This window comes from Salmo salar, chromosome ssa04 (assembly GCF_905237065.1).
Source record: "Salmo salar chromosome ssa04, Ssal_v3.1, whole genome shotgun sequence".
Classification (NCBI taxonomy): domain Eukaryota; kingdom Metazoa; phylum Chordata; class Actinopteri; order Salmoniformes; family Salmonidae; genus Salmo; species Salmo salar.
Genome location: NC_059445.1, coordinates 50,088,944 through 50,114,619, shown reverse-complemented (window position 1 = coordinate 50,114,619; position 25,676 = coordinate 50,088,944). Strand labels below are relative to the sequence as shown.

The 25,676-nt window shown below is 43.8% G+C and overlaps 2 protein-coding genes across 3 annotated transcripts; both read right to left on the bottom strand.

The window, feature by feature from the left end:
- Positions 1 to 5,545: 5,545 nt before the first annotated feature.
- LOC106603343 (ras-related protein Rab-4B) lies at positions 5,546 to 16,061 on the bottom strand. Of its 2 annotated transcripts, none has more exons than XM_014196903.2 (8): positions 15,883 to 16,061; positions 15,461 to 15,541; positions 14,995 to 15,109; positions 10,165 to 10,227; positions 9,903 to 10,057; positions 9,711 to 9,806; positions 9,421 to 9,587; positions 5,546 to 6,354 (listed from the first exon to the last, which is right to left on the bottom strand). In XM_014196903.2, exons 1-7 carry the CDS (start codon positions 15,896 to 15,898, stop codon positions 9,469 to 9,471), a joined length of 645 nt encoding a protein of 214 aa, XP_014052378.2. In that variant the 5' UTR covers positions 15,899 to 16,061; the 3' UTR covers positions 5,546 to 6,354; positions 9,421 to 9,468. The 2 variants fall into 2 exon arrangements, with proteins under 2 accessions (XP_014052378.2, XP_014052376.2); XM_014196901.2 differs by having other exon boundaries at positions 5,549 to 6,503.
- Positions 16,062 to 16,293: 232 nt separating this feature from the next.
- rtn2b (reticulon 2b) lies at positions 16,294 to 24,985 on the bottom strand. The gene is made up of 7 exons (XM_014196900.2): positions 24,836 to 24,985; positions 18,862 to 19,072; positions 18,385 to 18,523; positions 18,027 to 18,096; positions 17,743 to 17,789; positions 17,567 to 17,625; positions 16,294 to 17,339 (listed from the first exon to the last, which is right to left on the bottom strand). The coding sequence occupies exons 1-7, from the start codon at positions 24,846 to 24,848 to the stop codon at positions 17,231 to 17,233; spliced, it is 648 nt and encodes a 215-aa protein (XP_014052375.2). The 5' UTR covers positions 24,849 to 24,985; the 3' UTR covers positions 16,294 to 17,230.
- Between the last annotated feature and the right edge of the window lie 691 nt (positions 24,986 to 25,676).

Genomic DNA, 25,676 nt, shown 5'->3' with positions numbered 1-25,676 from the left:
CTATGCTTCTTGGCTGAGACATTGTCCTCAGAGGCTTGCCTGGCCACCTGCCATCCTTCTCTCCCGTCAGACTATTAGTCTGTGTGCAGGGTAGTGGGTGGAGGGTTAGGGGGAGGGGAGGGGAGGGGGTGTAGGGTAGTGGGTGGGTGGAATGGTGGACAGGGGGATGGTGGACAGGGGGCCAGACTGACAATTTACTGCCGTTAAGAGGAGGGGCCTTTTCTTCTTCCCCTGAGCCTTTAGTCACATTAATTTTACGTCTGTAAAACATGGATGAAGAAATACAGTGCCATGGAGATGGGCATGGAATAATGGATGGCTATGTGGCGAAGCAGTGGAGAAAAAAGGGAGGGAGGGGAGATGAGTGTGGCAAGGATTTACAGCCATTCAAGGGTGATCACGGGCACTGTACTTTGTGATGTGCCATCTGTTGAAATCGGCTGCATTGGTGTGTCTCTGCGTGGATGGCTCAATCAGTGGAACTCAGAGCCAGCTCTGCTCTCTATAGCAATGTGAAACGCCTATAAATCAAACTGAGAAGAACACAAAAGTGACATCAATTATGAATGCATCTCAGTATTGATCTGTGTCCACTTATAGAACAGTGGTTTATCACTGAACAACAGCCAGCAGATTGTTTACAGAGCAGTACCCAGCAGGGAGACACACACTAGATATGTCCAGCTCATGACATCTCAACGGGAGAGCAGCCTATTGTTTCTGAAAGCTTATCTATAAAACCCAGACTAACACAGAGGCACAACAAAACCAGAGCAACTCTCGCTCATAGTCAATGGTATTTTTCGACAAACCCAAATATGTATCTGACACTATGAGAGGAGGATAAATGTGTACGTCATTGTTGGGTAATATACTGTAGTGCTTTTGATGGGGATAAAAAGGTATGTTTTGTGTATGATACACCGTATGAAAGGTCATGCTGGTTGTTTAAGGACATACAGCCTTTCTCCTTCTCTAGGATGCTTCCAGTAGGAGTGAAAATGCACAGAGACATGTTTCAGACCCTCCCTGTATTGGAATGAAACGTTTTCCCCTGCTTTTCTCCCTAACAATTATTTCTGAGTTTCAGCCCAGTCTCATTCTGTACAGTGAGAAAAAAGTGCCTTTTTGCAAGTGTACAAAAATGGCAGCCATTATTCTTTGTTAATGTATGTCTAGACATTTGGCAGCTCTAAGCACACCCTTTAAAGGCCCTGTGATCGTATCTATGCATGTTTGCGCGTGTGTGCCAGGGTGACAAAATGGCCTCTATGAAGGACTGACCCCTTCATCTGATCAATATCTCTGTTTCCCTTGAACCCCTTTCTCTCCCAGTTCCCTCTTTTCTCCCCTTCTGTCTTTCTCATACTGCCCTATTCACCAGTTACCCTTCCACAGGTCTAACCCACCCACCATTGATATTTGAAGTATTCTCACAAACTTTGAAAATCCGCTTTAAACAAGGCCTCTTTTGTATCCACTATCATCAGTTATTGTAGCCAATGTATTTTGAGCATTTCTGTTGTTGGCTGTGCTTCTTTATTTGCCTTGTGCTGCACTGTTCCTATATTCAATGTACTCAGTCTCAGTAACTCATCCACAGAGTCCAGAGAATATAGAGGAGATACTGAATGTGGATCCTTGCCTTCTCAACCCATTTGTTCTTTCTTGAGGGCTTATATGTATTTATGACTGTTGAGCCGATCTCTTTGTCTGGGCCAGAGCGGCTAGCCACACTTCAAGGCCTGCACTGCACTGAACCGGCCTGCCTGCACTGCACTGAACCGGCCTGCCTGCACTGCACTGAACCGGCCTGCCTGCACTGCACTGAACCGGCCTGCCTGCACTGCACTGAACCGGCCTACCTGCTGTCATTTTCCCTCTTTGTCGTGGCGTGGCAATTAAAGCACGATTGGTGGGGCTCTGTTCAGACGTCTCCATACACCCCTCATGTTTCAAGAGGGGTGTGGATGACTATCTATTGATTTGCACGTTTTTTAGCGTGTTAATGTGGATGTAAATGTAGAGAGTGAAGCAGGGTTTTTTTTGTGTATCACTTCATCCGGGATATGCATGTTTGTGGCCAAGACTGACGCACTTCAGACAGTATTTATTCTGTTCTGTGTTTCATAATGCAATACAACTCATTCACAAAGTAACAGGTACACTGTGAAAATAAACACAGAACAGCTTCTTTGATCATTAGTGTTTCTCTATGGGACATGTCTGGGACCGAGCCAACATTCCTCCACCAGAGGAGACCCAGGGCCTGCATGATGAATGCTGGCAAGATCAACCGAGACACAACCATGAAAATGAATCAACAAATCCAACACGCAAATCTTCATTTCACTGAAACATTTCTAATGAAAACTGCACATGAATATCACCCAACATTTCCCCTGTGAAAATCTTTGAACTATGAAACAAAACCAAGCCTGGTTGTCTGTATCCATGTTGCCAGACCTACTGTACACCCAGAAATGAACTAACAGGTCTAGTGTCTCATCCTCTGTTTGGTTAGTAGGTTTCCACCCAACCTTAGTACTGAGTCTTCTCGTGGCTTCCAGCTGTGTCTGACTGGCTGGGGACAGCCGAGGAAAACCAGGCTCACGGAGAGGAGATGTCAAGGTCTGAAGGACAGGGTAAAACTAGTAAAATGATCTGGTCTTGGTTTTCTAATATAGTCAGACAACATATGTTGTTCATGAAAGCTTGAATCCATCTCTGCCTGTGAAGTGTTAGAAACTCGGCCATGCCCTTGACTTTAACGCTGAAATAGTCGTTTTTTTCTGCTTCTATCATACGTTTTCCCAATTACGGTCTGCATGTTTCTGATAAACACACTCAGCCTTACTCTGAGCAGCTGTCATTGGTCACATAAGGAGACAGGTATACTATACAAACACAGGGACTTAAGATCTGTGCATTTGCATACAGCTGGTGTATAGATTTTCATTTCAACCAGGAATGAGCAAGTCATAAAGACAAGGCCATCCATGTAATTTAATATAATGATAATATAAGGCCTTAAAGGGGACACGTGGTCTTAGTAAATGGCCCCGTTCCATCTGTGTGCTTGCACGTATGTCTGTGAAGCGGAGGCTGACTCAGCAGAACAGTGGCCCAGCTGTCGTCTGGTCACAGGCCGGGCCCATTCATCTGTAACACTAGAGGTCAGAGGTCATAATATCAGCCCTGGGCTCTCCCATTGGGCCGTACCCTTCAAGGGGACACAGACATACACATAGCAGCCTTTTGTTCATTGTTTGGCTTGACCCTGCATGGGGCCAAAAGCATTAGTAGGTATTACTACTGCCTGTATAATCGACTTATTATACATATTGCAATAAGCATTGCACTTGATACAAAAAATGACTTGTTCTGATTTACATCAAAATGTAACACCAATGTCATCTGAATACAGCTTTGTTTACCTGTTGCTTGCTGATTGACATTTGTAGTTCCGCAGCACCACCTTGTGGTGATAAGTGTAACAATATGACAAGTGGTTAATTTGGGAATTCAGAGGTGGGGGAGCCCTATTTATGGTGAGGGAGTAGGGTTGAACAAATTTAGCCTCAACCATAAACCCGGGATGTGGACATTAAACTCGGGTTAGGGCTACTGCTGTAATTACAATGTGTTACTAGTCTAGGGTTAGGGTAGTACTAACCCTAACTTCATATCCACATCCGGTTCAACCCTAACTGTAGAATCAATTTACTTTTATTGTTTAATGAATTTATGAGATTGGTGTGTCACCATTCAATCATGGTATGGGTTTGTTTGAAACCTATCACTAGATGGATGTATTTCAGAGACAAATAATCACATTTTGTTGCAAAATGAAATATACGCCTCGTCTATCTATTTAACACTTCAAGGTTTTACAGTCAAACATGACAAATAACATTTTTAATAAAGAACTGTACAAATGATACATTTGACTATTAAAACAGTAATATGACATCTGTTCTCTGGTCAAAAGCAGTGCCATTCGGGACAAGACCTAACTCTAACCAAACACTATAGCATAAGGCTGGATTAATGATGGGTTAAATATACAGGATATGATATTTATAGCGTTTTGCAACAAACTCCATTGTAATACACACCGATGATTCTATTAATTTAAAATCTGAGCACAGTAATATTTTACACACACAAAAAGGCACCTATAAGCATTAATTTCTCATGAGAAACAAATGTGAGTGTATATATACACCATTTTGAAAAAACCTCTTCAACCACAACCCTAATGTTGATTTATGCAACTTTTCTCTTTGAACATGAAAGGTGCTGGAGCTTGCCTCTCCCTTTAACCCAAGGTGCTGGAGCTTGCCTCTCTGGCTCAATTTAACCACTGAAGATGATTCATCCTATGTTGATGTGTATGATCTGACTCCGGAGCAGGGGGGTGTAAAATTTGTGTCAGCCACACTCATACAAATAGAAAGTGATAGAATGAGAAAGTGTAATGAATTTGGTTTAATTATTTATTAATTCAAGCTCATACAGGCTTTGCAAAGGAGGGGCAGTTCTTCAGTTCAATAATTATATTTAGCACACAAACGTCACATGTAAGATCATAGTCCAGATATGCATCTACTAAAAACAATCACACAAACAACTTTAAAAATTGAGATACTCACGTTTGTGCTTTACTTCGGTCCATCAATGACAATCTGGTTTGATTGGATTTAGATACGGCCTCAATCCTTTCATAATCATTGCACAATACCGCACACATGTAAAATACATCATATTTGTTTCCCCCCGAACCTGAAGTTTGATAGTCATTCAGAACCAATGCATACATACATACATACATGACTGTAGGGCTTGCCTCCAACTCCTAAACTACATGAACAAAAGTATGTGGACACCTGCTCGTCAAACATCTCATTCCAAAATCATGGGCATTAATATGGAGTTGGTCCCCCCTTTGCTGCTATAACAGCCTCCACTCTTCTGGGAAGGCTTTCCATTGATGTTGGGACATTGCTTCCATTCAGCCACAAGAGTATTAGTGAGGTTGGGCACCGATGTTGGGCGATTAGGTCTGGCTCACAGTTGTCGTTCCAAAACATCCTAAAGGTGTCCGATGGGGTTGAGGTCAGGGCTCTGTGCAGGCCAGTCAAGTTCTTCCACTCCGATCTCAACAAAACATTTCTGTATGGACCTCGCTTTGTGCTTGGGGGCATTGTCATGCTGAAAGAACTTTACAGTTGGCACTATGCATTGTGGCAGGTAGCATTCTCCTGGCATCCGCCAAACCCAGAGTCCTTCGTCGGACTGCCAGATGGTGAAGCGTGGTTCATCACTCCAGAGAACGCGTTTCCACTGCTCCAGAGTCCAACAGCGGCAAGCTTTACACCACTCCAGCCGACGCTTGGCATTGTGATCTTAGGCTTGTGTGGCTGCTCGGCTATGGAAATCCATTTTATGAAGCTCCCGATGAAGTTTTTGTGCTGACGTTGCTTCCAGAGGCAGTTTGGAACTCGGTAGTGAGTGTTGCAACCGAGGACAGATTATTTTTACGCACTTCAGCACTCGGTGGTTCCATTCTGTGAGCTTGTGTGGCCTAACACTTCACGGCTGAGCAGTTGTTGCCACTTCACAATAACAGCACTTACAAATGACTTGGGCAGCTGTAGCAGGGCAGAAATTTGATTAACTGATTTGTTGGAAAGGTGGCATCCTATGATGGTGTCACGTTGAAAGTCACTGAGCTCTTCAGTAAGGCCAATCCTTTGATAATGTTTCTCAATGGAGATTGCATGGAGGTGTGCTCGACTTTATACACCTGTGTCTGAAATAGCTGAATCCACTAATATGAGGGGTCCACATACTTTGTGTGTATGTATATATAAAGTGTATTAACGGTCAAAATTGTACACAAACATTCACACAGTACTGTATGTGTACACTGACTACCATAAGTTCCCTGCTTTTTTACAGTCTCAAAACATTGTACACCAATGTCACAAATGTTATTTCCTTTTGATATATTCACAACAGCTTAACACAACCAATAAATAGGCTAAACTTTTACAGAGATCGAACACAACTAAAAGTCTGGTGTTGTGTTCCTTACACCATGTCAGTCCCATCACTGTCTACAAGCTTTGACTGGACTTTCACCAGCTTTATATCAAGAGACATCAATAGAGTGAACAGTGAGAGGTGTATGAGCTGCTGTAGCTGTTGCTTCTGAGTAAAGACATTAAAAACAAACATCCTGATGTGTGTGTCCATGGGCCTGGCTCTGTGATTGGTCAGGTCTCTCTGCTGAAGTCACTTGTAGTCCCTGGCGATGCGCAGCGGAGCAGTAGTCAGAGAGAGACAGGCCTGGAGAAGAGTAGCTCAATGACTGGACCCAGATACTCACATCACAGTTCCTGATCAAGACGCTAACCCAGCCTTAAGTTCCACACAGGGTCTCTCCAGCAATTTTCCAGGGGCAGGGGTCAAAAGTCACAGGGCAGTCCTCTAAAAGCCTGAGTGTGCAGAGACGGTTAAAGGAAAGATGTACACCGGGCAGAGCGAGATTTAACAAGTTCAGCCCAGTTCACTAAATACCAATAATCTAACTGATCTAGGGCTGTCCCGACTAAAGAGGGAGCCAGAGATCAAGATAACCAAAATTTAAAAAAACCTTGACCATCCTCCCTCTCCTACTGGCTTTCACAAATTCTGCCATTACTCTCCTGAAGTTGTCAGTAATAGGCTACACGAGGAGTCAGCAAACTTTCTCATGTGGAATGCCAATTTATTCGACCGATTTGCGTGGCAGTTCATATGCACATTTTCGTAGAACAGTTTAATTTCATTTATAATAACTTTTTCATATCTCAAAATCATTGTCATGTGGTTAATCAAAATTCTATCCAAATGAAAATGATACAAACCTAAAGTTACTTCTTCTGCCATTGCCAAATATGTAAAAATAGCCTATAAAGCTAACAAATAAAAATATTGCAGCCTGCAGGTAGAAAATGTCCTGATAAAAATAAATATCCTATAAATCACATTGGCTACGCATGGTCTGTCTTCAACCAACTGTCCTTGCAACATTGTAACAAATATTCTGGGCCCTCAGAGATTCCATGTCAGTGAGCTCAGGACAGACACAGCTGTAGGCTATTTGGAATAAGAAGTAATCAGGTAGAACTATTTTATGACCAGAGAATGACATTTTTCCCTTTCACGCTGAGTGGTTATCGAAAGGGAGAGCACTGGAAAGATTTTCAAATATATTGAGGAACTACTGTCATTCTCAATGGATAGAAAAACAGACTTCGATTGTCAAGAGCTTGCAAAGCTGTCATGAAGGCAAAGGGTGGCTACTTAGAAATCTCAAATATAAAATATCTTTTGAATTGTTTAACACTTTTTTGATTACTACATGATTCCATATGTGTTATTTCATAGTTGAGGTTTTCACTATTATTCTACAATGTAGAAAATAGTAAAAATAAAAAACCCTGGAATGAGTAGGTGTGTCTCAACTTTTGACTGGTACTGTATGTAATGGGGAATTGATAGACACTAACAATCAAACGCAAAAAAAAATCTATGAAGTTATGAAACAATGAATATGCACAAATTGGATTTCTGGAGAGAGAAGTGCATTGTGCAGCCACACTCCCTTCTTTGACTGTGCCATCCCCGCGGTCTCTGAAATGGATTAGTTCACTGAGATGGGCGCGAATAAGACAGGTGTCTCGCGTGCCAACAACAAAAAAATATTATAACACGCGCACACACACACACTAACGTTCAAAAGTTTGGGGTCACTTAGAAATGTACTTGTTTTTGAAAGAAAAGCAGATTTTTTGTCCATTAAAATGACATCAAATTGATCAGAAATACAGTGTAGACATTGTTAATGTTGTCAATGACTATTGTAGCTGGAAACTGCTGATTTTTTTATGCAATATCTACATAAGCATACAGAGGCCCATTATCAGCAACCATCACTCATGTATTCCAATGGCACGTTGTGTTAGCTAATCCAAGTTTATCATTTGAATAAGGTTAATTGATCATTAGAAAACCATTTTGCTCTGTTGTTCTGATTAAAGAAGCAATAAAACTGGCCTTCTTTAGACTAGTTAAGTATCTGGAGCATCAGCATTTGTGGGTTCGATTACAGGCTCAAAATGGCCAGAAACAAAGAACTTTCTTCTGAAACTCAGTCTATTCTTGTTCTGTGAAATGAAGGCTATTCCATGTGAGAAATTGCCAAGAAATTGAAGATCTCATACATCGCTGTGTACTACTCCCTTCACAGGACAGCGCAAACTGGCTCGAACCAGAATAGAAACAGGAGTGGGAGGCCCCGGTGCACAACTGAGCAAGAGGACAAGTACATTAGAGTGTCTAGTTTGAGAAACAGACGCCTCACAAGTCCTCAACTGGCAGCTTCATTAAATATTACCCGCAAAACACCAGTCTCAACGTCAACAGTGAAGAGGCGACTCTGGGATGCTGGCCTTCTAGGCAGAGTTGCAAAGAAAAAGCCATGTCTCAGACTGGAGATTAAGATAAGCAAAAGAACACAGACACCGGACAGAGGAAGATTGGAAATAAGTTGCAGAAAAAATGAAAATATGCTGGAGGAGTGTTTGACGCCATCTGTCAAGCATGGTGGAGGCAATGTGATGGTCTGGGGGTGCTTTGGTGGTAAAGTGGGAGATTTGTACAGAGTAAAAAGGATCTTGAAGAAGGAAGGCAATCACTTCATTTTGCAACGCCATGCCATACCCTGTGGACGGCACTTAAATTGTAGCCAATTTCCTCCTACAACAGGACAATGACCGAAAGCACAGCTCCAAACTATGCAATAACTATTTAGGGAAGAAGCAGTCAGCTGGTATTCTGTCTATAATGGAGTGGCCAGCACAGTCACCTGAACCAAATTGAGCCGTTGTGGGAGCAGCTTGACCGTATAAAGTGTAAATGTAAGAAGTGCCCATCAAGCCAATCCAATTTCTGGGAGGTGCTTCAGGAAGCATGGGGTGAAATCTCTTCAGATTACCTCAACAAATTGACAACTAGAATGTCAAAGATCTGTAAGGCTGCAAATGGAGGATTCTTTGACGATAGCAAAGTTTGAAGGACACAATTATTTCAATTAAAAATCATTATTTATAACCTTGTCAATGGAACTCATTTCATGTATGTTTACATGGAAAACAAGGACATTTCTAAGTGACTCCAAACTTTTGAACGGTAGTGTACATATGCTACTGCTCGACTAAAGAAAATGTTGGTCGACCAACAGCCTATCGACCAGTCGAATAATTGGGGACAGCCCTAAAATGATCACACTAATAGATTATCAATTGAAGAAATACAAAACACTTGTAAGGAGCCATACTTATCAGTGTAGGTTTAATACAAACTACTTACCTGGAGACATGGGATCTGTGTGTCTTAGAGCTGGGTTAGCATTAGCCTTTAACAGTTGCACTGATCTCTGCCCTGTTCTGAGCCAGCCTGTGGCGACTGGCGAAGCTGCCTCACCGTCGTATCACCATACTGGATCCCTGAGCCCATCCGCTCTGGGTCTAACTCACCTACAGAGGAGACACGTCGACATATTAAACATGAGAAAACTCATCCAAAGATACACAGTTAGCACTTCAGCTAATGTGGATGCCTATATATCACTAGTGCACTACATTGCTCTGCGTTATTACCTGACTCTATCTTGTTGAGGATGGTGCGACCACATTTGAGGAAGGCCTCCTCCACGTTCTCTCCGGTGAGGGCGCTCGTCTCCAGGAACATCACTTCTGTTTTTATAACAACATGGAATAATTAAGTAATCAATCTCCTTTATCTATAGTCACAACCATCACTCAGTATGCAGGGTCATTAAGCTACATTACCATTCTCCTGGGCAAAACGGGATGCCTCAAGGAAAGTAACCTCTCTGTCAGCTTCCAGGTCCTTCTTGTTCCCACAGAGGATAATGACAATGTTTGGACTGGCCAGTGTCCGAGCGTCTGTCAACCAGTTGGTCAGGGCATTGTACGTTTCCCGACTTGGATACACAGAGAGACACAGAAGTATATTCAAGTAAAATATTATATGGATCCACTGTCATCTAATATGGGGTTAATTTGGGATTAGTGTAAATCAGGGTCTTACCTGGTGATGTCATAAACCAGGAGAGCCCCTGCTGCCCCTCTGTAATAACTGCGAGTCACTGATCTGAGGTCAGGGGAAACAAGAGTGTCAGACAGAGGAGCCGTCTCTTTACAACATCATGATGTAGAACATTATGTAGCATCCACTAATACTTAGGTCAAAGGGAAAGGTCGGAAACAACAAGTCCATTACGCTGATCCTCAACACAGGGGCCCCACAAGGGTGCATGCTTAGCCCCCTCCTGTACTCCTTGTTCTCCCATGACTGCGTGGCCACTCATGCTTCCAACTCAATCATCAAGTTTGCAGTCGACACAACAGTAGTAGGCCTGATTACCAATAATGACAAGAAAGGGAGGAGGTGAGGGCCCTGGTGGAGTGGACCCAGGAAAATAACCTCTCCCTCAACACCAACAAAGTGAAGGAGCTGATTGTGGACTTCAGGAGACAGCAGAGGGAGCACAACCCCATCCACAGAGCTGCAGTGGAGAAGGTGGAAAGCTTCAAGTTCCTCGGCGTACACATCACTGACAATCTGAAATGGTCCACCCACACAGACAGTGTGGTGAAGGCAGCGCAACAGTGCCTCTTCAACCTCAGGAGGCAGAATAAATTTGGCTCCTAAGACCCTCAAACTTTTACAGATGCACCATTGAGAGCATCCTGTCGGGCTGTTTCACCGCTCGGTACAGCAACTGCACCGCCCGCAACCACAGGGCTCTCCAGAGGGTGGTGCAGTCTGCCCAACGCATCACAAGGGGCACACTACCTGCCCCCCAGGACACCTACAATACCTGAAGTCACAGGAAGGCCAAAAAGATCAAAGACTACAACCATCTGAGCCACAGCCTGTTCACCCCGCTATCATCCAGAAGGCGAGGTCAGTACAGGTGCATCAAAACTGGAACTGAGAGACTGAACAACCTGATGGTCACTCTGACAGAGCTCTAGAGTTCCTCTGTGGAGATGGGAGAACCTTCCAGAAGGACAACCATCTCTGCAGCACTCCACCAATCAGGCCTTTATGGTAGAGTGGCCAGACAGGAAATCACTCCTCAGTAAAAGGCACATGACAGCTCTTTGGCCTGAATGCTAAGCATCACATCTGGAGGAAACCTGGCACCATCCCTGCCTTGAAGCATGGTGGTGGCAGCATCATGATGTGGGGTTGTTTTTCAGCGGCAGTACTGGGAGACTAGTCAGGATTAAGGCAAAGATGAACGGAGCAAATAGAGATCCTGATGAAAAACTGCTCCAGAGCGCTCAGGACCTCAGACTGGGGTGAAGGTTCACATTCCAACAGGCCAACGACCCTAAGCACACAGCCAAGACAGCATAGGAGTGACTTTGGGATGTCCTTGAGTGGCCCAGCCAGCCTGGACTGGAACCAGATCGAATATCTCTGAATAGACCTGAAAATAGCTGTGCAGCAACGCTCCCCATCCAACCTGACAGAGCTTGAGAGGATCTGCAGAGAAGAATAGGAGAAACTCCACAAATACTGGTGAACCAAGCTTGTAGCGTCAAACCCAAAAAGACTCGAGGCTGTAATCGCTGCAAAAGGTGGTTCAAGAAAGTACTGAGTAAAGGGTCTGAATACTTATGTAAATGTGATATTTCCATTTTTATTTGTAATAAATTACTGAACATTTCTGGGGTATTGTGTGCAGATTGAGGGTAAAAAAAACAATTTAATCAATTTCAGAATAAGGCTGTAACGTAACAAAATGTGGAATAAGTCAAGGGATCAGAATACTTTCCGAAGGCACTGTATTATATTCATTATACTCTGGACTTAGACAGGGGAAAAAAAAATGGAAAAACGTATTTGATCCCCTGCTGATTTTGTACGTTTGCCCACTGACAAAGAAATTATCAGTCTATAATTTTAATGGTAGGTTTATTTGAACAGTGAGAGACAGAATAACAACAACAAAAATCCAGAAAAACGCATGTCAAAAACGTTATAAATTGATTTGCATAAATGAGGGAAGTAAATATTTGACCCCCTCTCAATCAGAAAGATTTCTGGCTCCCAGGTGTCTTTTATACAGGTAACGAGCTGAGATTAGGAGCACACTCTTAAAGGGAGTGCTCCTAATCTCAGTTTATTACCTGTATAAAAGACACCTGTCCACAGAAGCAATCAATCAGATTCCAAACTCTCCACCATGGCCATTACCAAAGAGCTCTCCAAGGATGTCAGGGACAAGATTGTAGACCTACACAAGGCTGGAATGGGCTACAAGACCATCGCCAAGCAGCTTGGTGAGAAGGTGACAACAGTTGGTGCGATTATTCGCAAATGGAAGAAATACAAAAGAACTGTCAATCTCCCTCGGCCTGGGGCTCCATGCAAGATCTCACCTCGTGGAGTTGCAATGATCATGAACGGTGAGGAATCAGCCCAGAACTACACGGGAGGATCTTGTCAATGATCTCAAGGCAGCTGGGACCATAGTCACCAAGAAAACAATTGGTAACACACTACGCCATGAAGGACTGAAATCCTGCAGGGCCCGCAAGGTCCCCCTGCTCAAGAAAGCACATATACATGCCCGTCTGAAGTTTGCCAATGAACATCTGAATGATTCAGAGGACAACTGGGTGAAAGTGTTGTGATCAGATGAGACAAAAATGGAGCTCTTTGACATCAACTCAACGTGTTTGGAGGAGGAGGAATGCTGCCTATGACCCCAAGAACACCATCTCCACCGTCAAACATGGAGGTGGAAACATTATGCTTTGGGGGTGTTTTTCTGCTAAGGGGACAGGACAACTTCACCGCATCAAAGGGACGATGGACGGGGCCATGTACCGTCAAATCTTGGGTGAGAACCTCCTTCCCTCAGCCAGGGCATTGAAAATGGGTCGTGGATGGGTATTCCTGCATGACAATGACCCAAAACACACGGCCAAGGCAACAAAGGAGTGGCTCAAGAAGAAGCACATTAAGGTCCTGGAGTGGCCTAGCCAGTCTCCAGACCTTAATCCCATAGATAGTCTGTGGAGAGAGCTGAAGGTTCGAGTTGCCAAACGTCAGCCTCAAAACCTTAATGACTTGGAGAAGATCTGCAAAGAGGAGTGGGACAAAATCCCTCCTGAGATGTGTGCAAACCTGGTGGCCAACTACAAGAAACATCTGACCTCTGTGATTGCCAACAAGGGTTTTGCCACTAAGTACTAAGTCATGTTTTGCAGAGGGGTCAAATACTTATTTCCCTCACTATAACTATAAATAACTATAAGCACCAGTGACTCAATTAATAAAAAACGGGTCAGATGAAGCAGATGCTAAGCTACAGGCCTGATTTGCTAGCACAGACTGGAATATGTTTCGGGATTCCTTCGATGGCATTGAGGAGTACACCACATCAGTCATTGGCTTCATCAATAAGTGTATCGATGACGTTGTCCCCACAGTGATCATACGTACATACCCCAACCAGAAACCATGGATTACAGGCAACATCAGCACTAAGCTAAAGGCTAGAGCTGCCGCTTTCAAAGAGCAGGACTCTAACCCGGAAGCTTATAAGAAATCCCGCTATGCCGTCCGACAAACCATCAAACAGGCAAAGCGTCAATACAGGACTAAGAATCGTACTACACCGGCTCCGACGCTCGTCGGATGTGGCAGGGCTTGCAAACCATTACAGACTACAAAGGGAAGCACAGCCGAGAACTGCCCAGTGACACGAGCCTACTAGACGAGCTAAACTACTTCTATGCTCGCTTCGAGGCAAATAACACTGAAACATGCATGAGAACACCAGCTGTTCCGGAAGACTGTGTGATCACGCTCTCTGCAGCCGATGTAAGACCTTTAAACAGGTCAACATTCACAAGGCCGCAGGTCCAGACGGATTAACAGGACGTGTACTGCGAGCATGCGCTGACCAACTGGCAGGTGTCTTCAATGACATTTTCAACATCTCCTTGTCTGAGTCTGTAATACCAATATGTTTTAAGCAGACCACCATAGTCCCTGTGCCCAAGAACACTAAGGTAACCTGCCTAAATGACTACCGACCCGTAGCACTCACTTCTGTAGCCATGAAGTGCTTGAAAGGCTGGTCATGGCTCACATCAACACCATTATCCCAGAAACCCTAGACCCACTCCAACTTGCATACCGTCCTAACAAATCCACAGATGATGCAATTTCTATTGCACTCCACACTGCCCTTTCCCACCTGGACAAAAGGAACACCATTGTGAGTATGCTATTCATTGACAACAGCTCAGCGTTCAACACCATAGTACCCTCAAAGCTCATCAATAAGCTAAGGACCCTGGGACTAAACACCTCCCTCTGCAACTTGATCCTGGACTTCCTGACAGGCTGCCCCCAGGTGGTAAGGGTAGGTAACAACACATCCGCCACGCTGATCCTCAACACACTAACATGGTCCAAGCACACCAAGACAGTCGTGAAGAGGGCACGACAAAACCTATTCCCCTCAGGAGACTGAAAAGATTTGGCATGGGTCCTCAGATCCTCAAAAGGTTCTACAGCTGCACCATCGAGAGCATCCTGACTGATTGCCTCACCGCCCTGGTATGGCAACTGCTCGGCCTCTGCGGCCTCCGACCGCAAGCCACTACAAAGAGTAGTGCGTACGGTCCAGTACATCACTGGGGCAAAGCTTCCTGCCATCCAGGACCTCTATACCAGGCTGTGTTTTTTGTTGTTGGTTAGGGGCTTGTAATTAAGCATTTCACTGTAAGGTTGTATTCGGCGCATGTGACTAATAACATTTGATTTGATCAAATGAACATCCTGCTGGGATATCAGATAACAAGCATCCTGTTAATTAGAGCTACCTACCGGAATCGCTCCTGTCCAGCTGTGTCCCAGATCTGCAGCTTGACTGTCTTGCCAGCGACCATTACCACCCGGGAGCCAAACTCCACCCCGATGGTGTGGCTGGAGTCCTGCTTGACTATATGGGACAGAACAGACAACACAAAACAAAACAGACTCTGTTGCACGTGGTGGTAGAGAAGCTTTGCTGGCATATTTAATGTTGTCTCATACAGCCTAATGTAAATGTATAGTAAACATATCCAAAAACGTGGTAGTGATACCCTAATATAACATTACAGTACCCTACTATAACATTACAGTACCCTACTATAACATTACAGTACCATACTATAACATTACAGTACCATACTATAACATTACAGTACCATACTATAACATTACAGTACCATCTCCATGAGGGCAGTGATCTTTAAGACGTGCATATGCTGTTTCTGGAAGTTATCAATTTAATAACATTTTCACTTACACTTGTTTTCTATAAATTGATGGAGAAGACAGGATTTCCCTGATCCCGCACTTCCAATCACCAAGAATTTAAAAAGGAAATCTGGAAAAGAACGAAGGAGAATAAATAATGATTACACATTTACTACATCACACGACTACAACAGACTGACCACATGGAAGCAGCCAAGAGCAGAGACGTTGAAAGCCGCGATGTCTTTTTCTCACAAATCAAACAGAAGCAGTGGTTAAGGTTCCTGACGACGAGTGTTACAGATCTAGAGAACTAGCTAGCCATCTTATAGACTGACAAGTTGTAAGTAATGTTTACTAAGTTGCTAGCTATAGGCGGCTGTCTAGCCTACAAGCTTCATCTTGTTTCTTATCCCAGACGAAAGAACAACCCGCATAGCATATAGTGACGCCAAGTATTGCTTTGCTTACCATATGTTTCTGTCATTTCCTTTGATGGATCCAAGCTCTTCAAGTGCTGAAATGTCAATAAGTAACTTATTGGCCTATCAAATATTGCCACAAACCCGTTTAATCAGACGGATTCATCCACATAAATTGTTTTGCCATCCAAGACAGACGCGCGTGATGACGACAATTGCAACGCTCTAGCTACGTACAATTATTTGTAGAAGGGCACGCATCATGGACTGTAGGCTTGTAGCATGTTAATCAATATTTTATTCTCAGTGAGATGATAACATAAATTCAGTTATGTTTCTGATAATTATTTAGGCAAATATAATTGTAGAATTATTTCATTTGATGAATAATCAGTGTAATAGCCCTGAGTATGTAATGTGTGTCTGTCTCTCATCTTCCTTTCAAAAAAATATTCATTGATAGGAGCAGTTTCGAAATGTTCAAACATTTCCTCAACATTTATTCAACAATTTAAACAAGAATCAAGAAAAAGGGAACAATTCAGTTTAATTACACTTTTGAGTAAGCACCAATCATTGAATATGCACCCATTCTTACACTTTGAGTGTACTTCCAAAGTAAATTATAAGGCATGTGGTCAGATGGCCAGTGTTCACCATGTGTGGTCTTAAGATGGCAAGTGTTCTGTGGTATCACACCCCCCAACTCCCCAAGGTGAACTAGTTGTCTTTTAGATTTCACAGAAAATTCCCTCCCATATAAACATTGCATTTGTCTGTAAACATCTTTAGGTTACCAACACCAAACACTGGATTTGAAAGCTTGTTCCCATTCACAGACACCACAATGGGAAAATGGAAATATAAAAGCACAAGTAGCCTTCCAAAGAACACTCACACCCCCATGAGGTCCTTGTTCCCCCTCCCGTCACACCCCCATGAGGTCCTTGTACCCCCTCCCGTCACACCATGAGGTCCTTGTACCCCCTCCCATCACACCCCCATGAGGTCCTTGTACCCCGTCCCGTCACACTCCCATGAGTTCCTTGTACCCCCTCCCGTCACACCCCCATGAGGTCCTTGTACCCCCTCCCGTCACACCCCCATGAGGTCCTTGTACCCCCTCCCGTCACACCATGAGGTCCTTGTACCCCATCCCATCACACCCCCATGAGGTCCTTGTACCCCCTCCCGTCACACCCCCATGAGGTCCTTGTACCCCCTCCCGTCACACCATGAGGTCCTTGTACCCCCTCCCATCACACCCCCATGAGGTCCTTGTACCCCCTCCCGTCACACCCCCATGAGTTCCTTGTCAGAGTTTCCCAGCCCCTGGTCTGATAAGATGTTATGAATGACCCCCCTCTTTTCCCATAGATCCCCCTTTCTCTTTCTTATCACTTTGACTTTTGTTTGTGTTTTGGGGCCAGGGCTGGCACAAGGTTGGTGGTTGGAGCAGGTTTAGCCGCAGTAGAGGGTCTCAGCGTACTGCACAACCTCTTAAACCTGCAGAGACAAAAATGACGGTGTCAAAAGGGGGAAATCAGTTATTTTATACTGCGTCAAAAATGTTGAGATATTTATGTGTTGAGCATAGTTTCTGGGTTATTGTGACCTGAATGTTTTAAAGAACATAATATGAAATGTCCCTGTAGGGTTTAGTGAGGAAATTAGCCATATGAAAAATGAAAACAGTCATATCAGTCATTTCAACAGGCTTGTTCAGCACTTACAAGCTTTTGATTTTCCTCAGGAGGCCGTTGACCTCTTTGCCAATCCTCTTCATCCGACCCTGTCACCGATACACAAGTGCATATTAAACACAGTCCTTTGGTTGCTGCTGTAATGTGGATTACATTATAATTATCTACAAGCAGAGTCTGTGAACAGCAGGAGCTCTCTGCCTCACCTGCATTTGTTTGTAGAATAGAGGAAGAGAGAAAACACAGATGACACCTGCGAAAGAGACATAGAAGGAAATCAGATCAACAAACTATGTTCACAGGCATTATTTACATATAGCTTTATGACAGATCAGAGGTGATGGGTGAAAGTGAAGTATGAATGAAACAGAGAGAGAAATGTAGCATGTTATGGTATTAGAGCATAATCATGTATGAGGGTAGTGCTATAGGACGGTGTGGTGTAAAACATTAAGATAGAGAGGTATTGCATGGATCAGAATGGTCTCACCAACTATCACCAGGGTCAGTCCGTTGGTCGTGATGCCCACATAGACCAAGACGCACAGCAGCAACGCAAACTGACAACAGAAAAACATTTGTTTAGATTGTCATCGTTTGGAATAGGTAGAGATAGCACGTGAGTTTACGAAGCAACGTATATGTTTTGTTGATATATTGTATATATTGCATCTGTCCAATTGCTGATTGCCCTCAGGAGGACCAGTTATGTTGTCTGACTCAAGTGCTGGTGATTGTGTGACTTCAACCTTTAGCTTCTTCCCCAATCCCTACACATATTTACATAATTACAGTAATACAGAGGGTTTTTTTGCGTTTTCAGAGGGACATTGACAGTGGCCCCTGACCTTGATGGAGTCCATGATGCTGCCGATGAAGAGCAGGCGTTTGAGCTCTGTGACGGCAAAGGCAATCATCAGCACCACTTCCTCCACCACCAACACTGTCTCCTCATCTGTCAGAGAGCTGTCGTCTCCTATATAAGACCTGATACCACACACACACACACACACACACACACCCCTAGTTTACAAGAAGCATTTTCTACCAACAGATGCACAGAGCCATACACAGATGGCTGTTTGTGTGTGCGCGTGTGTGTGTGTGTGTGTGTGTGTGTGTGTGTGTGTGTGTGCATGTGTGTGTGTGTGTGTGTGTGTGTGTGTGTGTGTGTGTGTGTGTGTGTGTGTGTGTGTGTGTGTGTGTGTGTGTGTGTGTGTGTGTGTGTGTGTGTGTGTGTGTGTACACAGATGGCTGTTAGAGTGATATGATATGTCTCTCTATATATAAACTAGAGCATGGTAACTGCTGTAAACTGTACTCACTGGAAGGGGTGCACTCCTTCAGGGTTCTTACGTATCAGCTCTAGGAGTTTGTAGTAGAGGCGTAGGGGGAAGGTGAGACACATGATGGCCATACACAGGTAGGACAGCACGGTGATGGCACTGAACTGGAACAGGCTGGCCAGGCCTATCACCAGCCCTGTGAACACCAGCCCTGTCTTCCCCACGTCCCGCCAGTAGATCAGCTCCACTACTGCAGAGAGACAGAGAGAGGATGGACTGTGTATAGATCATTGATACATTCATTCATCCATCCATTAATTCATTAATTCATTAGTAAGTGGTGGAGGACAACAAGTGAATGGAAGAGAAAGATAGATGAGTCGTACAGATGAATAAGTGTGGATGTCGGGGCTGGTATTCAGACTGATCTGGATAAGCGATTTACAGATGTAGGAGCTTAATTTGAGCCAGTTTGCAACAGCAGGAAAATAATCTTGCAGCAACAGGAAATGTTAATTATTATGTGGATTATACTTAATGAAAAATTTTTGTAGTGGTTGAGACATTTTTCGTTAGGGCAAATCAAGTCTTATATTTTAAAGTGGAAATTACAAACTTTAGAAGCCTTTTTAAACTTTGAATGCACTACACGTTTGTATTTCCTGCTGTGCAGATAAATTCTCAGCAACTAAAGAGTGCTCAAATTAAGATCATACAATTGTTGGAAGAGCAATTGAGCTCATCTGATGTCTGGAAGGAAAAGAGACAGAGAAGTTCAAACCACTCTTATAATATTGGAACTGTGGTGAATGCTGTGGTCAAACAAGGGATAAATGCAACATGTCTTTGATAATTAAGTAACAAGTTACATCATTGGGCAGTGATACCATTGCCTCAGCCCTGACTGTTGGTAATACAAGTTTGAAATATGTCAGTTACATTAGCTGAACACTGACATTGTGGATTAAATGAGGACAACAAGGGAGTTACAAGGGAGATATCCCCAGCACATTTAGTTAATAGCCATCTTAATTCATTGAGTGCCTTCTTGTATTATATTATATTATCTAGTTTGGCTCCTGGATGCTGATTGTCTGAAAGCTATGGTATATTTAAGCAATAAGGCCCGAGGGGTGTGGTATATGGCCAATATACCACGGCTAAGGACTGTTCTTACGTATGACACAGCGCAGAGTGCCTGTATACAGACCTTAGTCGTGGTATATTAGCCATATACCACAAATCCCCGAGGTTCCCTATTGCTATTATAAGCTGGTTACCAATGTAATTAGACTAGTAAAAATAAATGTTTTGTCACTCGTGGTATACGGTCTGATATACCACAGCTTTCAGCCAATCAGCCTTCAGGACTCAAACCACCCAGTTTATAACAGACATTATAAACTGTGTGGTTCGAGCCCTGAATGCTGATTAGCTGGAGACCGTGATATATTGGCCATGTACCAGACCTACTCGGGCCTTATTGTTTAAATATACCACGGGTATGACGCAAAACGCTTGTTTACTGTTCTAATTACGTTGGTAACCTGTTTATTTGATAAAATAAAAACTCAATGAGATCAAATAGAATAGTAATTTATCAATAATATAATTAAGCAATAAGGCACCTCAGGGCTTTTTGGTATACAGTATGGCCAATATAGCACAACTAAGGGCTGTATCCAAGCATTCCGCATTGAGCTGTGCATAAGAACAGCCGTTAGCCGTAGTATACTGGCCATACACCATACCCCCTCGGGCCTATATTCTATTCTATTTAATGTCACTGAGTTTTGATTTTATCATATTTTTCTCTATCCTCCTGATTCCTGCTTACAAGCAAAAACTCAAACAGGACGTACCAGTGATGCACACAATAAGCTACAGGACTGTTTCGCTGGCGTAGACTGGAATATGTTCCCGTGATTCATCCGAAGGCATTCAGGAGTTTACCACATCAGTCACCGGCTTCATTAATAAGTGCATCAACGAAGTCATCCCCACAGTGACCGTGCGTACCATATCCCAACCAGAACCCATGGATTCCAGGCAACATCTGTACTGAGCTAAAGGCTAGAGTTGCCGCTTTCAAGGACTGGGAAACTGATCTGGACGCTTATAAGAAATCCCGCTTCGCCCTCCGATGAACCATCAAACAGGCAAAGCATCAATACAGGACTAAGATCAAATCTTACTACACCAGCTGCCGCTTGTCGGATGTGGCAGGGCTTGCAAACTATCACAAATTACAAATGGAAACACAGCCGCTAGCTTCCCAGTGACGCTAGCCAACCAGACAAGCTAAATGCCTTCTATGCTCGCTTCGAGGCAAGCAACACTGAACCATGCATGAGATTACCAGCTGTTCCGGATGACTGTGTCATCTCTGTAGCCGATGTGAGTAAGACCTTTAAAGGTCAACATTCAGGGTTAACATGTTAGGTTAACATTCACAAGACTGCAGGGCCAGATAGGTTACCAGGACGCGTACTCAGAGCATGCGTACCCAGCTGGCAAGTGTCTTCACTAACATTTTCAACCTCTCCCTAAACCAGTCTGTAATACCTACATGTTTCAAGCAGACCACCATAGTCTCTGTGCCCAAGAACACCAAGCGTAGCACTCACATCTGTAGCCATGAAATGATTTGAAAGGCTGGTCATGGCTTACATCAACACCGTCATTCCAACACTATCCTACCACCCCAACACATCCACAGATAACGCAGTATCTATTGCACTCCATACTGCCCTTTCCCACCTGGACAAGAGGAACATCTATGTGAGAATGCTGTTCATTGACTACAGCTCAGCGTTCAACACCATAATGCCATCCAAGCTCATTACTAAGGTAAGGACCCTTGGACTAAACACCTCCCTCTGCAATTGGATCTTGGAGTTCCTGATGGCCCGCCCCCAGGTGGTGAGGGTAGGCAACAACACATCCGCCACGCTGACATGGGGGGCCCCTCAGGGGTGCGTGCTTAGTCCCATCCTGTACTCCCTGTTCACCCCATGACTGTGTGGCTGCACATGACTCCAACACCATCATTAAGTTTGCTAAGGACACAATGGTGGTAGGCCTGATCACCAACGATGATCAGACAGCCCCTCCCTCAACGTCAGCAAGACAAAGACCCCTTGACATTTTCCACATTTTCTTACATTACAGACTTATTCTAAAATGGATGAAAGAAAAAAATCCTCAGCCATCTACACACAATACCCCATAATGACAAAGCGGAAACAGGTTTTTAGATTATTTTGATCTACATAAATATTCAAACCCTTTTATGAAACTCGAAATTGAGCTCAGGTGCATCCTGTTTCCATTGATCATCCTTGAGATATTTCTACAACTTCATTGGAGTCTGTCTATATAAGGTCCAACAGTTGACGGTGCATGTCAGAGCAAAAACCAAGCCATGAGGTCGAAGGAATTGTCCATAGAGCTCAGAGACAGGATTGTGCCAAGCTTGTAGAGTCATACCAAAGAAGACTTGTGACAGGATTGTGTCGTGGCACAGATCTGGGGAAGGGTACCAAAACATTTCTGCAGAATTTAAGGTGCCCAAGAACACAGTGGCCTCCATCATTGTTAAATGGAAGAAGTTTGGAACACCCAAGACTCTTCCTAGAGCTGTTGGGCCTACCAAACTGAGCAATCGGGTGAGAAGGGCCTTAGTCAGGGAGGTGACCAAGAACTTGATGGTCACTCTGACAGAGCTCTAGAGTTCCTCTGTGGAGATGGGAGAAACTTCCAGAAGGACAACCATCGCTGCAGCACCCCACCAATCAGGCCTTTACGGTAGAGGGGCCAGACGGAAGCCACTCCCCAGTAAAAGGCACATGACAGCCCGCTTGGAGTTTGCCAAAAGGCACCTAAAGACTCTGACCATGAGAAACCAGATTCTCTGGTCTGATGAAACCAAGATTGAACTCTTTGGCCTGAATGCCAAGCGTCACGTCTGGAAGAAACCTGACCTCATCCCTACGGTGAAGCATGGTGGTGGCAGCATCAGGCTGTGGGTATGTTTTTCAGCGGCAGGGACTGGGAGACTAGTCAGGATTGAGGGAAAGATGAACAGAGCAAAGTACAGAGACATCCTTGATGAAAACCTGCTCCAGAGCGCTCAGGATCTCAGACTGGCGTGAAGGTTCACCTTCCAACAGGACAACTACCCTAAGCACACAGCCAAGACAATGCAGGAGCGGCTTCAGGACAAGTTTCTGAATGTCCTTGAGTGGCCCAGCCAGAGCCCGGACTTGAAGCCGATCGAACATCTCTAGAGAGACCTGAAAATAGCTGTGCAGCGACGCTCCCCATCCAACCTGACAGAGCTTGAGAGGATTTTCAGAGAAGAATGGGAGAAACTCCGCAAATACAGGTGTGCCAAGCTTGTAGCGTCATACACAAGAAGAGTTGAGGCTGTAATCACTGCCAAAGGTGCTTCAACAAAGTACTGAGTAAAAGGTCTGAATACTTATGTAAATGTGATATTTCAGTTTTTTGTTTTTTATAAGTTAGCAAAGATTTCTAAAAAACAGTTTTTGTCATTATGGGGTATTGTGTGTAGATTGATGAGGGGGGGAAAAACTATTTAATCAATTTTGCAATAAGGCTGTAACCTAACCAAAAATGTCAAGAGTTCTGAATACTTTCTGAAGTCACTGTATGTACATATCTACCTCAATTACCTTGTACCCCTGCAAGTCGACTCGGTACAGGTACCCTGTGTATATAGCCAAGTTATCATTGCTCGTTGTGTAAATCATTGCACTGTGTACTCCATGTATGTGATGAATAAACAAACTTGAACTTATGGCTTGTTTATTGTGTGCCTAATGCCTACAGTACCAGTAGCCTATATGCTTCTTGAATTAACAAACGTCAAATGGCGAGTTGAAGATATATGGTCTTGTCACGCTCGTCAAAATGAGTAGACCAAGGCGCAGCGTGCGTAGAGTTCCACATGTTTTATAAATAAGAAACTCACCAAAAACAATACAGAACAAAACGAAACATGACGTTCTGGGCTGCTCACAGGCAGCTACACAAAAACAAGATCCCACAACTAAAGGTGGGGGGGAAAAAAGGCTGCCTAAGTATGATTCCTAATCAGAGACAACGATAGACAGCTGCCTCTGATTAGGAATCATACTCGGCTCAACACAAAGAAATATAAACCATAGAATGTCCACCCCACACCCTGACCTAACCACCTAGAGAAATAAACCGTCTCTCTCACAACACATAGCTTACAGAGACATGTACTGTATTTATGGTTCTGTTCACAACACATGACCTCTTAGGGTAGTTAGGAGACACACACACACACACACACACACACACACACACACACACACACACACACACACACACACACACACACACACACACACACACACACACACACACACACACACACACACACACACACAATGCATTAAGTAGATTGTGCAAATGCACAGGAGATCTGCAGTAAAGCTGAAGAGTCCTTTCGGCAACAGCTGAAACTCCCAATGAGCTCACTAACACTAACAAGTGTAAATCTAGAGGGGAAATTATTTGATTTAAACTAACATCCAGGAATCTTTCACAGATAGAGCCCAGTTCCCTCCTACACCCCAACCCTTAACCCTAAATACCCAGCAGCTGTGTCCATAATGATTCACCAACATGGCCAAGACAGATGAAATATTTGACGAGTAATCACTCCTCAAAGACAGATCAGGAGAAAGAGGCTTGCTAAGCACCATTCTGTCAGCAACTTGTTTTGTTTTTGTTGTCTATCCCTCTCTACACTAACTGTAGGTCTCTTTGCCTATATCAGTGACCGGATTAGAACTAATCTTCCTGCCCACCTGCCCATTAGCAAAGCCCCTGAGGTGGGCATGGGATCACAGAGGAGTCCTTCTCCCCTCTCACTGGTCCCACAGCCAGCTGGTCACATCAGCCCATACACAGAGGCCAAGTCTACCTAAGGCAAAGTCACACATTTACACCGTCTTACCTTTGGTGGCCATTTCGGCAGCGGATCACTGTGCAAACCACCCCACTAGCTTACTCTGCTGCTCACTAATCTCCTAGACCCCCTGCACTCCTATGGCCCTCGCTAGGATCTTTTTTTGTCCTTACCATCCCTGTCAGCAGAACAGGGCCCGGCTGGCCTACTTTTATCCTGCCAATTGGATACCCCCTCTTTGAGGGCACACACACACACACACACGCACAGACACACACAGATACACACAAACACTCACACACACTAACACACATTCATGTAACTTGGGGAACCTGAGACGTCAATATGTGTTTTAGTGCAGACAGTTCCTTGGTCTCCAGAGAGATCCCTGGTTCCTTGGCCTGTCTGTTATGCAAAACAAAAACCCCTCAGTCAATCAAATGAACAGGTTTTCGAAGTAGGCCTACCACTCTATTAGATCACACCAGAGGTTAGTATTTATGTATAGGCATTTAATCGTTATAGGACTTACAGGTTGATTGATTAGGATTTGAAGAATATATAGCCCAAATAATACAAATCCCTCATGTTACATTCATATAGAAAAGCACTCGCATGAAGACACAAAATAAGGTTCCCCATCATTACTGTGTTCTATTATAAAATTACAAATGAAATCATAAATGCTATATCATCATGCGTTTTCACATAAATCTCACAAATCAAAAAATTGTTGTGCTGTAGATTTAGGTCAGTTTAAAACTCTCTCTAATTACTGCTTAGTACAGTCTAATCACTTAAAATCACTGTAACTAGTCATTCAAATCTGTTCCGTTTTTATTTGCATATGAGTTATGAGTATGAATAGTGTCAGGCAGGTTGTTCTAAA

Coding starts and splice junctions, on each gene's coding strand:
- rtn2b (XM_014196900.2), bottom strand. Junction 17,790..18,026: donor ACTGACCCTGGTGATAGTTG/GTGAGACCATTC, acceptor TCTCTTTCGCAG/GTGTCATCTGTGTTTTCTCT. Junction 17,626..17,742: donor TATTCTACAAACAAATGCAG/GTGAGGCAGAGA, acceptor TATCGGTGACAG/GGTCGGATGAAGAGGATTGG.
- LOC106603343 (XM_014196903.2), bottom strand. Junction 10,228..14,994: donor GCTGGACAGGAGCGATTCCG/GTAGGTAGCTCT, acceptor CCCTGACCTCAG/ATCAGTGACTCGCAGTTATT. Junction 9,588..9,710: donor CCTCAACAAGATAGAGTCAG/GTAATAACGCAG, acceptor TCTCCTCTGTAG/GTGAGTTAGACCCAGAGCGG.